This window comes from Pogoniulus pusillus, chromosome 24 (assembly GCF_015220805.1).
Source record: "Pogoniulus pusillus isolate bPogPus1 chromosome 24, bPogPus1.pri, whole genome shotgun sequence".
Classification (NCBI taxonomy): domain Eukaryota; kingdom Metazoa; phylum Chordata; class Aves; order Piciformes; family Lybiidae; genus Pogoniulus; species Pogoniulus pusillus.
Window position 1 is genome coordinate 10,573,594 of NC_087287.1, and position 13,650 is coordinate 10,587,243.

Genomic DNA, 13,650 nt, shown 5'->3' on the forward strand with positions numbered 1-13,650 from the left:
CTGCAGGACCTAGGTAGGTTTTTCACAGTATTTCCCCTTGAAGTAGACAACCTCTGAGCTATAGATTGGGTGTCAGTCTGGAAGGTCACTGTGCCCCTTAGAGCTTTTTTGTAGCTCTGGCTCTCGTTGCAGTAGTTTGTTTGTTGCTCTGTTTTGAGACAGCTTTGCTGGCTGAGTGATTAAATTTAGAGTGTAGAAGTGTGTATGTAGAAAGAAGGCTTTCCAACCATCATTCCAATCAGCTTTGGTGTCACACCGAGCCACTGCTGTTGGCTTGCTGGGGTCCTTCAGCCTAACTCCTAAATTGTTACTGCGCCTCTCTTCCCTGTAAAAAGTGTGTGGTATTTCTTGCTTTCTCCAACAAGCTGTGAAGCTTTGATGCATTTCATTGTCCTCCTCCTGAAGCCATCCCCAGAATGTAACTGTGCAGTTGGAAAGGTTTGGTTCCATGCAGCCATCTCCTGCAGGTACGCCGTTCTGTGTGGGCAGCTGTCGGAGCATGAAAGCATTCAGAAGCGCATCCAGACTGGGTACGTTTTTAAGGTGAGTGGAAAGGGCCTGATAGCTTTTGTCTAAGCACTGAACAATGCTCATCTCTGTAGTAGTAACTTAGGAGAATTGACTCCAGTTCTTACTAGGGAAGTGATAGGTCTCCAAGAGATGCTGTGAGCAGGTGGTTTGGGCTGAAGGTGGTTCCAGCAGTGTGATGAAGGTGGCTGGGCTGGCTCTGCACTTTTTTAGCACGCTGTAATCTCAGAAACAAAAGGTGTCCTGCAAATGAAATGTGTGTGTGTGTGTGTGATGAGTCTGAGAACCTGAAACACAAAAAGAGGAGAGGCACTGCCAGGTCACCACCAAACCATGTCCCTCAGCACCGTATCTCCACAGCTTTGAAACCCCTCCAGGGATGGTCACTTCACCACTGCCCTCAGCAGCCTGGGCCAGGCATTGACAGCCTTGATAACATTTTTGGTTGCACTCTAGGGATTACAGAATACTAAATTCAGAAGATACAACCAGAAGTTAAAGAAGAACACCAGCTTGAATGAAAGAAGTGGATTCAAACCACCAGCCACAATGGCTGGGGACAGCCTTTAGCTGCTGAGCTCTGATGTTTACACCTTCCCAGAGACACTAAGCAGTTCTTCTATTCTCTCATTTTGTCTTTCATCTGTAGTGGGGTGGTGCAGGGTAAGAGGAGGCACCTGGAATAATCACTACAACCCAGGCCATGTGTAGTTATTACCTCATTACATGAGCAGTCAGTTGGCTGTGGCAAAGCTATGAAAAGGGTGTAGAGTAAAATGAAAGACAGCTTCATTTGGTTTGTGTGTTCTCGTCTCTGAGGCTGATAAAATGTTGGTTTTCTGTGTTCACTGAAACCATTTAGGAGCATTTGGAATCTCTTTGTAGTCCATACTGAATTTGCAGACTTCTTTTCTTCTTCCCACCTTTGCCCACCTGCTCTTGTGGATGTTGTATTTGCTTGTAACAAGACTAACATGTCTCGGTGATGGCTCTCCACAGAAACACATTGATAAAGCAATTGAACTGAAACCAGAGGACCCAAAGTCTTACTACCTTCTGGGCAGGTGGTGTTATCAGGTAACACAGCTCATTACTGCTCTCTGCTCCCTCCTTTCAATTGAATTCCTTGTTTGCATGAAAGAAGTGAGTTTAAACCACCAGGCACGATGGCTGAGGGCACTCTTTAGCTGCTCAACTCAGACGTTGTATCAGAGAGCACAGATAGGAAGCTACTTGAAGAAGTGAAGAGTTGTACTTGCATGGGTTCTAGAAACTCTAGAAGTGTTACTGCTCTGAAGTGGAGTTCTGCAGGGTTTGGGGCTCCAAAATACTTTGTTTTGTCAGGCAGCTCAGGAGGTGAAATGGCAAAAGATAGCTTAGGAGGAGCACTAGCTGCAAACCAGCTTACAGTGCCCTGTGCTGCACGCAGTAACAACATGCTACCTTCAGTTCTTTAAGCACATCTGGATGCAATCAAGGACATTTCAGGGCTGGCAGGGGCTGCTGCATACAGTTGATCTCTAATCCTCTGCATGTGTTTCCTCTGCCCTTGCCACACAAAGCACTGGAGGTATTAGAAGCAACGTTCAGGCTGCTTTGTGTTTCTTGACAGAGAAAAGCTTGGAGTCAAATACCATAAATCAGCTTTAGTGTCTATAAAAAGATGTGAGCTTGCAGTAAATGTCTCCTCTTTGGTTTATGCATTTTGAAAGTGCTTTGCTGCTGTCCAGACTGCACTCATGTTGCAGAGATGGTGGCTGAGGAGCAGTGAGCTGAACGAGTGCTACCTCTCAGCTCTCCGTTCTCTGTGGACTTTCCACTCAACCCTACTGCCCCTAGAGCTGCTGAGGCCATGTTTAGTTAGAATATGTTAGTGCTTCTGCTGCAGAGCCACAGATTTTTTTTTTGGCTGGGAGGGGCCTTTCAGGTATGGAAGTCCAACCATCTACCCAGCACTGCCAGGTCACCGCCAAACCGTGTCCCTCAGCGCCACATCTCCACAGCTTTGAAACTCCCCTGCAGCTGGGGACTTCACCACTGCCTTGAGCAGCTTGGGCCAGGCCTTGAAAACCTTTTTGGTTGCACTCTAGGAATTACACAATGTTAAAGAGAGAAAATACTCTTGGAAATTGAAGTCTTTATGCATGCTTCCCCGCCCTGAAATTTCGGATTGTTTCTTGTTCTCCTGCTCCAGCTCCTCTCTGGAAGTGTTCCATGAAATCATTCTAATAGCTGCTTATTTCACAAAGTGTCTGTTGGTGGGAAGGCTTCAGCCTGTCTCTCTCCAGAGATCTTTGTGTGGTGAGAACATGCTCTTGTACAAGGGGACAGGAGGGCTCCATATGCACAGGTGGGAGCTGCCAGGAGCTGGTGTGGTTGCAATACCATTGTCTGGGACGTGGGACCACCACACACAGTGTTCCACACCTGCAGTACTCAGCCATAGAGACAAATCTGGCTTTGAGCATTGTGCATGTGGCAGCCTGGAACTGCAAAAGCTGACCTGAAGTATAAAATGGGGCCAAGGAGAAGCAAATCAGCTTTAATTCAGTGGCTGGACTTGGCCACTCATCCAAAGTCTGCCACCACTACCAAGACCTTGCAGGCACATGAAACTGCATCATAGAATCAAGCAGGTTGGAAGAGACCTCCAAGATCATCCAGTCCAACCCAGCACCCAGTCCTATCCAGTCAACTAGACCATGGCACTAAGTGCCTCATTCAGGCTTTGCTTCAACACCTCCAGGGACAGTGACTCCACCACCTCCCTGGGCAGCCCATTCCAATGCCAATCACTCTCTCTGTGAAGAACTTCCTCCTAACATCCAGCCTACACTTTCCCTGGCACAACTTGAGGCAGTGTCCCCTTGTTCTATTGCTGGTTGCCTGGGAGAAGAGGCCATTCCCCACCTGGCTACAATGTCCCTTCAGGTAGTTGTAGACAGCAATAAGGTCACCCCTAAGCCTCCTCTTCTCTAGGCTAAACACCCCCAGCTCCCTCAGCCTCTCCTCATAGGGTTTGTGTTCCAGGCTCCTCACCAGCTTTGTTGCCCTTCTCTGGACATGTTCCTTGCCTATGTGCTTTCCATAGGCTGTGTCTCCCGTGGGTCTGACAGTTTGATCTCACTGCCTCTACAGGTTTCCCATCTGGGATGGCTTGAGAAGAAGACTGCTTCTGCTTTGTTTGAAGCACCCCCTACAGCCACTGTGCAGGATGCACTGCAGAACTTCTTACGGGTAAGGGAACCTGATGAGCGAGGGAATCGCCAACCTGACAAGTGCAGTCGCCAGGGATTGGAGTACCTCTGGTCTGCTCAAACTCCTCACTCCCCAGGTGCTCCACAGTACACCTCCACTGTGGAGCAGAGCTTCCACAGCAGAACCTGTGGACGCAGAGCTGGTGAAAGGAGAAGTTTGTTACTGACTGGCCAGACGGGGAACTGTGAGCTTCAGGGCATCAGAACTAGACCCAGAGTGCTCAGAATGGGTTTTGAAGGCTTCGGGGTTTGATGTGAAGGCTGTTTTGTGGAGTGAATCATTGCTTGATACTAATTGCACATGGTCTGTGCTCTTCCAGGGTCTGTACAGTGTCTTTGAGCTCATCTCTGGGAACATTTGCATAGGCAGATTCTGACAGTTTCACTAACAGGTTGGCTGATAGGCTCAGACTCCTCCAGGTGTTGGAGGAACTCCTTCAAGGTTTCAACAGCACTTTGCTCTAGAAGTTAATTGTTACAAGTGCTTCCTACAGCTCTCTGAGGACCTTTTTGGGGTTTTTTTCTGTTTGTTTTTAATTCTTTTGGTGAAAATGGTTTCAAGACATCACCTGGGTCACATTTATTTGATCCTATAGCTCTTGTTGCAAGGCTGTGCCCGAGATGAACGAGTTAAACAGCCTGTCTTTGGCTGTGCCTGTGAGAACCACTCTTAAGCACCTCTGATGAAGTGTTACAGAAACAAATTGTCCTACCACTTCATAACTCCCAGATGGGGCCAGCAGTTCCACAGTGTGAGGGAATATCATCCTTACTTCATTGTAATTGTCTGAGAGGGAAATTCGTGATGGGTATCTGCCCTCAGCCAAAGTGGTTAAATCATTTCAGAGAGCAGCTTGAGGCAAAGGGGTTTGTTTCTTTTTAATTAGTTAGGAAAAGAGCTTGTCACTTCTCTTGATTAGCTGGAGCTGTGCTCTGCTTGGGAACAGGAACTTGGATTTTCCTGAGGTTTAGCTCTGGTCAAATGCAGAGAGGGCTTGAAAAGGACACAAGCCCCATCCTCAAATGCAGAGAGGGTTTGAAAAGGACACAAGCCCCATCCTCAAATGCAGAGAGGGTTTGAAAAGGACACAAGCCCCATCCTCAAATGCAGAGAGGGTTTGGAAAGGACACAACCCCCATCCTCAAATGCAGAGAGGGTTTGGAAAGGACACAACCTCCATCCTCAAATGCATAGAGGGTTTGGAAAGGACACAAGCCCCATCCTCAAATGCAGAGAGGGTTTGAAAAGGACACAAGCCCCATCCTCAAATGCAGAGAGGGTTTGGAAAAGACACAAACCCCATCCTCAAATGCATAGAGGGTTTGAAAAGGACACAAGCCCCATCCCTCTGCAAGCTAGTTGGCCTCTGAGCCACTGCACGTCCCCTGTGCTCCACAGAGTCCATTTCAGCTTCTGGCCACAGCTGGCATCTGTCAGGGGAGTAGAAATCTTCTGGTGAATTGCAGCTCTGGGTTAGTCACAGGCTGAAGGAGGTCTAAGGCCAGGCAGCAGGATGAAGAGGAGGGCTGCTGTCTGTGGTGCGCTCTCTGTGCTTCCTCTGAGGTCTGGGCTCATGGTTGAGCATGCTGAGGGGCTGGAAGGTAGATTGGGATATGGGTCAAGCCAAGGATTCCTAACAGAAACGTGGAACCAAGCTACCTGGAGAGCATTGAGTTATAACTGAGATGAGTGGAGGAAGGCAAAGGGATTAAACTAGGAAACTGGGAATTAGCAAGGAGGAGAAGATAAAAAATTGAGGGAAGATTCCTGAGGTTGGACAGCAGCATGTTCTGGAGAAGCCCAAGAGGATGAGACCCAGTGGCAGGGAGGTTAAGGACAGTGCACACAAGTGTGGTGGAGGTTGCTGAGCTTCCCTTGGCTTCCCCATGCTCAACTCCACCACCTCAATGTTCCTTCATGATGCTCCAAGGGAATCTGAGTGCTCTGCTAACCCAGCCAGGCAAGCCCATGACAAATTCTGGCACTGACCTCTGCATTTACAAAAGCAGAGCTTAGTCATCTATTTATTGTCATGTTTTTCAACAGTGAGCCTGGTACAGGCATTAACTGTGTCCTCTGCATGTCCTAATGCTTGCTTTCCTCTGCCTCTCCCACCCTCCCTTCTCTTCTCTCTAGGTTGAGGAGCTGAGCCCAGGATTTTCCAAAGCAGGAAGAGTGTACATTGCCAAGGTAAGCAGCACCTGGGGCTTTCTTTAGGCTACACACCTGCTTCTAGGCTAAGAAATATTGGTCTTGAAGGATGATCTTTGGCTATAAAGTGCTAAACACCTGTAAATTACCCTGTGCACAAGCAAGGTTTTGTGAGAGGATGACATGTCCACTAACAGCAGAGAGATCAAAATTCAGGGATCAAAATTGCCTTTAGGTTATCCAGTGAGATATCTCCTTCCTGGTTTTTAACAGATCAAATTCTATGTAAAGCAACACTGGGGACTTGTAAGGCAGGGGGAGGAAATTCAATCCCACCACCACCATGAGTCTCTGTGGTGAGAAAAGTAAAGGATCAAGTCTGTCTCTGTTTGACCAGTACAGGTGTTCAAACCTCAAAGACAGAAAGATTTGTGTTTTAGAGTCCTCTTCCAAGACTTGTGAGTAGCAGGCAGGTTTTTTTTTTGGCTTCCACAACTCCACCTCTTCTGAATTCAGCAGATGCAGAAGTTTGTCAGTGCTGACAGCAGAACAGACAGTTCTCTGCCAGAACTATCCCACCACGCAGGAAACTCACCAAAATACTCACAGGCACAGACTGTGTGGTGACATTTCAGAGTCTCAGCCTGGCAGGAGTGGCACTGCTTTGGCTTTTGATGGCAATTACCCCAGTGATTAACTGCACTGCTGAAGGGGTTTTATAGCAACTGCTCCTTTCACCATGCTTACTTCATCGTTCCCAAGTGCCTCCATGACTCTCTAGGCACCAAAAACCTTCCTGCTGCATAGGGGGGTGACTGTTTCCCTGCTGTTGGAGAAGAGTTCATGCTGAAGACTGTTTCCCACCTGCTGTGAGACCTGGAGATTTCTAACATTTCCTCATTTCTTAACAGCCTGAGGAATGTAAGACCCCAAGGATGATGTGCTCTTGGAGCAGAGGTTTTATGGTGAGAGTGGTGTTAAGGAGTAGTGGCCAGGTGGAAACCACAACAGCCCTTTGAAAATGGTGCAAGTCATAGGGACTTAAAGTCTCCTACTAAAAAAACTATTCTCCATGCCCAAAGCAAACCAAAGGAGGAGATTTAGTATTGTATGGTGGCTGGAATGCTTTGTGGGTGAAGGAAGAGTCAGAAGCCTGCAAGTATTCTGTGCAAATGGTTCAGAGGCAGAAATAGTTTGTTACCAGTTGCTAGGATCCACAACTTAAGTCATTTTTGCTGCCTGGGTTTTTTTTTCCTGTTTAAGTCTTCTCACATTGTCATTTTTATTTCACAGTGTTACAGGGACCTGGGGAACAAGACTGCAGCTGTCCTCTGGGTGAATCTTGCTGCAGAGCTGCCAGCTAACACAAAAGAGGTACCAGGCTCAGTAAGCAGACACTGGTGATGAGCAGAGACGAAATGGTTACAGAGAGAAAATAGTTTTCTAAAAGCTGTTCCAGCTTGTAAGCCCCAGGGTTTAAAGTGCTTTGCCTCTCAGCCTGGACTCCTTTCTTCTCTGGGGACCTCTTAGCCAAATGCCTAAAGCAGTTCAGCAAAATAATGAAAAATATTAAGAAGCTGAGAATATGCTTGACAGGGGCTCAGAGTCCAGCTCACAGTTGGAAGGGACCTCTGGAGATCATCTGGTCCAAGCCCTCTGCTAAAGAAGGGCACCCACAGCAGCTTGCCCAGCAGCATAATGGACAGGGTGGGTTGGAATCTTGGAATCTCTCCAGAGAGGGAGGCTCCACAGCCTCTCTGGGCAGCCTGTTCCAGGTCTCCAGCACCTTCACCCAAACAAGTTCATTTTTGCCTTCAGCTGGAACCTCCTGGCTTCCAGTTTGTGCCCTCTGCCCCTTGTCCTGTTTCTGAACACCACTGACAAGAGTGGCCAAAGCCTTTTGCCCCCCACAGCTCCTTTAGCTCTTGCTGAGCACTGAACAGATGCCCTCTGGGGCTGCTCTTCTCCAGGCTCAACAGCCCCAGGGCTCTCAGCCTTTGCTCCTTACAGAGATGCTCCAGGCCCCTCAGCACCTTCTCAGCCTCCACTGGATTCTCTCCAGCAGTTCCCTGTCTCTCTTGAACTGGGGATTCCAGAACTGGACCCAAGGCTCTAACTGTGGCCTGGATAGGGCGGAATACAGGGACAGGAGAACCTCCCTCAACCTGCTGGTTACACTCTTCTTAATGCCCCCAGGAGACCGATGGCCTTCTTGGCCACAAGGCCACATTGCTGGTTTATGAGGAGCTTGTTGTCCACCAGGGAGCTGCCCTGCATGCTTTCAGAAGCTGCAGTAGCTGCTGAGCAATTGCAGGATGCTTCCCTCTGCCCCATTCTGGAGGAAGGTTTAATTCTCTCAGACACTGTCCTGTCTGGGCAGATCAGTTCAGATGGGGGCACTTAATCTCAGAGGTTGTCCTAGATCTGGACCTCTCTCACCCCTCCTCATGCCCTGTGTGGCTTTGGAGGAGCTGCCAATATTGAACTTCTGGTGCTGAGTTAGCCCTGATGGTCCCAGGCTGAGAGAGGCAGGGAGGGAGCAGATGTTTAGGTTCTGCTTTGATTGCCTCTAAAGAGGAAATAGAAGAGAAACTCTTTGATACTTGGAAAACTGAAATAGACTTCAAAGAGAGCTTTGGGAGGGGAAATGGGCACCAGGAGTGTAAATGGAAGGCTGTTGGGGGATACTCAAAACTAGGTTGTCTGGAGTTCTGAGTAGCCTGATGTAGCTGAAGATCACAGAATGCTGGAGGTTGGAGGCAACCTCCAGAGATGGAGCCCAAACTCCCTGCAAAGCAGCACCACTGAGGGCAGGTCACACAAGAAGGTGTCCCTGATGCCTCTGCTGCCTAGAGTGGATTTTGAACTAGATGAGCTTGAAAGGTCCCTTCCAGCTCAAACCAGTCTGCAATTCCATGATTCTCTGCCATGGAATTGGCAAAGACAGGGGAAATTCTCTCCTTGCACAGCTGGAGGCTGCAGGTTCAGCTCTGCTCTTGTTCCCCTTCCAGGACGCAGAGAGCGAGAAGGAGCTTGAAGAGCTGCGCGCAGGCTGGGAGCAGTAAAGCCCTGAGAGCTCCTTCCCCTTGGGACTGCACTGACAGAGAAAATTCCAGCTGGAGGGATTCCATGAGCCTGACAGCTCTGATTGCACTCCGTGGAGACACCACAAGAGTTTACAGGAGAAACCATGCGGCAGCTCCAGCAGGGTGGTGCAGCACCAAGACCTTGGTGTGGGCTTTCACCAGACTCGAGCTGTGTGTTCTCTCCCTTCTCACAGCACTGCAGGTGTCTGATCTGAAAACCCCTGAAAAATGGCAAATTGAATAAAAAACAAAACCAGAGTGGGGGAGGTGGAGGTGCAGGTAAAAGCTATGATGTAGAAGTGTTTGTGGGTATGTAGCTCGGGCATAGGGGTGAGGGATACACACCTCTGTATTTTGTATCACAAGCTCTGCCCGCCTGAGCTTCAGCCTGGTGGCCTCTCCCTTGAGTCCTGAGGAGTCTTCAACCCTTTTTCCTTCTATCAGTGGATTGATTCATATGGAGATGCCTTTTTGCAGAGGATGAGGTGAGCTCCAGTGGCAAGCCCTGTGCTCGGTGCTCAGCCTGCTGCTGGCATTTACTGGCTTGAGGCACTGAAGGCAAGGGGATGTTCCCACTGCCCTCAGCCTGTCCATGCCATCAGGCACAAAAGCTGTGCCTGGGAAGAAAAAAAAAGCCAAAAAGCCAATTGCCAAAACAAAAAAGAGCAGCACACTAACTTATAAGTGCTCAGCTCCTCCTTCCCTGCTGTGCAAGCACTGATGGTGGTGTCTGAAACACCCTCCTGTGGGTCCTTCCCAGCTATATCTGAACTACCTTACTGGTTTTCCACTGGGGGAAGCCAGCACTGCTCACTGGAGTGAGGTATTGCCAGGGACCAGCAAGATTTCCTTCGCAGCACAAACTTTGTTTCCAAGAGGATGCTTTTGTCAGAGAAGCAAGCAATAGGATTTTAAACTTGAGGCCTCCTCCCAGCAATGCTTCTCCCTTCACTCCCTTGAGACTGCAAACTGCTGTCCCTCTAAACTGCCCTGCTGTGGTTAAAGAGGTGGTTATTGATCAGTGAAACACTGGGTACAGGACCAGGAATGTCCTGTGGCAAAGCTGATGCTTCCCTGCAAGGTTCCTCTGCCAATTTTCTATTCCTTGGGTGACACTAAAAAGGTGAAGCCAACAACTGACATTTCCTCTGACAGCTGCTGGGTAGCAAAAGTCCTCTGTGCTGGGCACTGACAGAGATGGGGAAGCAAAAAACTGCCCTCAGAAGTTTCCCTGAGCCTTTAGCAAGTCTCTGCTGCTGGTAGCCCTGCAGATTGCAGCTGGCAGCTAACAGGATGCTTATTTTTTAATGTTAGTTATGTCCTGCCACTTTGTGTGGTGTCTGCAGTACAAAGGTGCAGGAGCAAAATATTCATCAGTCACCTTTTTTTTTTTAGTCCCTGGCACAGGAGTGTTGAACTGGTGGAGTTTTACCTCGTGGAAATCACACTGAAGGGGACAATGTAGCAAACTTCCCCTTTGATACATCTGGCACTTTTTAGTTTGGGTTTGTGGTTTTTCTCTCCTTTTTTATTTGACTCCAAATCAAAGTCTCTGAAATTTTGGTGCTGATCTCAACTTAGGAGGATCCAGGCAAGTGTGGGATTTGCTTTCTTTGCAGTTGAATCCTTAAGTTGATCCCTGTGTTTCTGTGCAGTGCTCCTCTCACCAGGTGTGATTAGTGGCTCTGTAATTGGTGTTTAATGTTTGCTCTTCTCTGAATTCCTCACTGGAATGACAAAGCTGCCTTCTCTCCTTGGTGCAAACTCTGCCTTGTTTGGAGTGTTTCCCCACTGGCTGCCCATTTTCTCCTCCTAGAACATCCAAGCTTTAAATATTTGCACCCAAAATTGGCATCCAGGCTTTAAATATTTGCTTTCAATGTTTTTCTGCTCTGCTTTTTGTTCTGGTTTGTTTCTAATTGCTTAAGCCAAGCTGGGAAATTCCCAGCAGTGATACCCAAAAGATGCTAATCCAGCAACTTGATTTTTTTCATGGAGGATTTGCAGGGTTTGGGTTTTTTTTTTTGGGTGGGAGATAAATTCTAATGGCTCTCAAATCAGTCTTAGAGTGAGTGGTACTTACCTTGTCTTTCCCTGCCAGCAAGTCCAGGGTGATATTAGAGAGTGATGTTTGCTAGGCTGTGTGTAGCTGCCTCCCAGAGGTGAGTGGTCTCAGGGTATGAAACAGGAGGAGGGCACAGAGGAAGTGTTTGCACCAACAAAAGTCTTTGGCTTTCCTTGCTGACAGACTCCTCCAAGCCTTCTTTGTCAAGGCAGAAGCTGTTCAGAGGGGCCTCTGGATTCTGTCATTGCTGGAGACAACTTTCCCTCTGTCTTTCCAAAGATTTAGATTCTTCTTAATTCTTTTTTCTGGGGGAGAGAGTAATGGCTGTTTGAAAACAACCTCCTGCTGTAGGGGGTTGAGGGACCCAGTGCCCATTTGCTGTTCCTTTCCTCTGTGCTGGCTTTGGTGTGAGGGTTCAATCCCATTTATGTTAAGTCTCTAGGAGGAGGATGCACATTTTGTTACTTTGTTCATTGAGGTGGCTGGCAGCAGCTCTCCAGACAAAGCAGCCTCTGTTGAAGTCCTCACACAGCAGTGCTGTAGAAACCCAACTTTGGGTTACAGGTAGCAGAGCCTGTTCAGGAGCTGATACCAAGCCCCTTTTTCTTCTGACCAATTGAATCTGCATTCCATTTCCTTGAGGGGTTCTTCTGGACTTAACCTGGGGTGAGGAGGGAATAATTACTGGAGCTACTCTTGTCTCAGCTTTAGTTTCTGGAGCTACTCTTGTCCTAACTTCAAGCCATCCCTCCCTGTGACAAAACTGTGGCACTAGAGAATGCCTGAAGCTGTGTAATTTATCCTGAGTGAACTACTCAGTGTGAACTCGAGGAGTTGTAAACCATCAGTGTGTTCCTGCATTGCTCTCCTGCTTTTTATGGCAGCACATAACCAGCACCTCACCTGAGAGGCAGGTGAAGAATCTTCTGTGTCACCTCTCTGTGCTGGCAGTGGCTGTACCAAATGCCAGGGGAACTGATGGGGCAGCCACAGACGCTGTAGTTCCTGTGGTCAGAAGGTGGGTTAGGGGTTCCACCAGCAGCAGCTGGTGTGTGGCAGAGCAGCCACTACTGCTTGTGTTTTCAGGGTGCACCAAAGTCCCCACAGCTCTGCAGCACACGATGGCCTCAACAAGATGGTTTTAAATAAAGGTGGATGAGGAGTTGTGACCTGCTCTGAGTATTCTGTGCTCAACCTGTGTCCTCTGGAACCTGTCCAGAGAAGGGCCAGGAGGGTGAACAGAGGGCTGGAGCACCTCTCCTATGAGGACAGGCTGAGCAAGTTGGGGTTGTTCAGTTTGGAGAAGAGAAGGCTCTGTGGAGACCTTATTTTGGCTTTTCACTATCTGAAGGGGGCTGGTGAGGAACTTCTTAGGGTGTCAGGTAGTGACAGGACAAGGGCGAATGGATCCAAGCTAGAGGAGGGGAGATTTGGATTAGATGTTAGGAAGAAGTTCTTTACCATGAGGGTGGTGAGACAGTAGAACAGGTTGCCCAGGGAGGTGGGGAAGCCTCATCCGTGGAGGTTATTAAGGCCAGGCTGGATATGGCTCTGAGCAACCTGATCCACTGTGAGGTGTCCCTGCCCATGGCAGGGGGTTGGAGCTGGATGATCCTTGAGGTCACTTCCAACTCTGGCAATTCTGTGATTTTAAGTCCATTTCAGGTTCCCCAGGGCAAAGGCTGTGAAGGGAGGGCCTGCAGGCTGGCCAGCGGTGGGTCAGGGTGGGTCACCTGCCTGGCTTTAGCTCATTTTACTTCAACTCACTTTGCAGAAAGTGATCCAGCATCCTTCCAAACCTGCTTACTTCAGGAGTTCAACCACAGCAGCTATAGAAAGGGTGGGAAGCAAGGTTTGGAGCAGGCAGGAGCAGTTCTGGTTGTGCTCAATTCCTCACCTGTTGGTGCATTGCAGGGGAGGTAGCCCATCCTTGGAAGGAGGACTGAGGCCTCACCAGCAACTGCAAGCATGGAAGAAATCAGAGGATCATGGAATTGTTTGGGTTGGAAGAGACTGGGTCCTGGATGCTGAGATAATACTGGATACCGAGCTCCTGGATGCTGAGATACTGAATGTGTCCACAGGAGGGCGACAAAGCTGGGGAGGGCCTGGAGCACAGCCCTGTGCGGAGAGGCTGAGGGAGCTGGGGGTGTGCAGCCTGCAGCAGAGGCTCCTAAGGGCAGAGCTCATTGCTGTCTACAACTACCTGAAGGGAGGCTGTAGCCAGGTGGGGTTGGTCTCTTCTCCCAGGCAAGCAGCAACAGAACAAGGGGACACAGTCTCAAGCTGTGCCAGGAGAGGTCTAGGCTGGATGTTAGGAGGAAGTTCCTGGCAGAGAGAGTGATTGGCATTGGAATGGGCTGCCCAGGGAGGTGGTGGAGTCACTGTCCCTGGAGGTGTTGAAGCAAAGCCTGGCTGAGGCACTTGGTGCCATGGTCTGGTTGATTGGACAGGGCTGGGTGCTAGGTTGGACTGGCTGAGCTTGGAGGTCTCTTCCAACCTGGTTGATTCTGTGACCTTCAAGATCTTGTAGGTAGCTTGTGCTGAGTCCAAATCTCTGGG

The 13,650-nt window shown here is 49.0% G+C and overlaps 1 protein-coding gene across 2 annotated transcripts in view; it reads left to right on the top strand.

The window, feature by feature from the left end:
• RMDN3 (regulator of microtubule dynamics 3) overlaps window positions 1-12,250 on the top strand; it is a 33,571-nt gene extending 21,321 nt beyond the window's left edge. The window contains exons 7-12 of one of the 2 annotated variants that reach the window (XM_064163541.1): window positions 468-543; window positions 1,528-1,605; window positions 3,667-3,765; window positions 5,923-5,976; window positions 7,231-7,311; window positions 8,949-12,250. In XM_064163541.1, coding sequence (XP_064019611.1) covers window positions 468-543; window positions 1,528-1,605; window positions 3,667-3,765; window positions 5,923-5,976; window positions 7,231-7,311; window positions 8,949-9,002 — 442 coding nt within the window. In that variant the 3' untranslated portion in view covers window positions 9,003-12,250. Of the gene's footprint in view, window positions 1-467; window positions 544-984; window positions 1,326-1,527; window positions 1,606-3,666; window positions 3,766-5,922; window positions 5,977-7,230; window positions 7,312-8,948 lie in introns of those variants that run through there. The other variant, XM_064163542.1, reaches the window with a different exon arrangement.
• The last annotated feature ends 1,400 nt before the right edge of the window (window positions 12,251-13,650 follow it).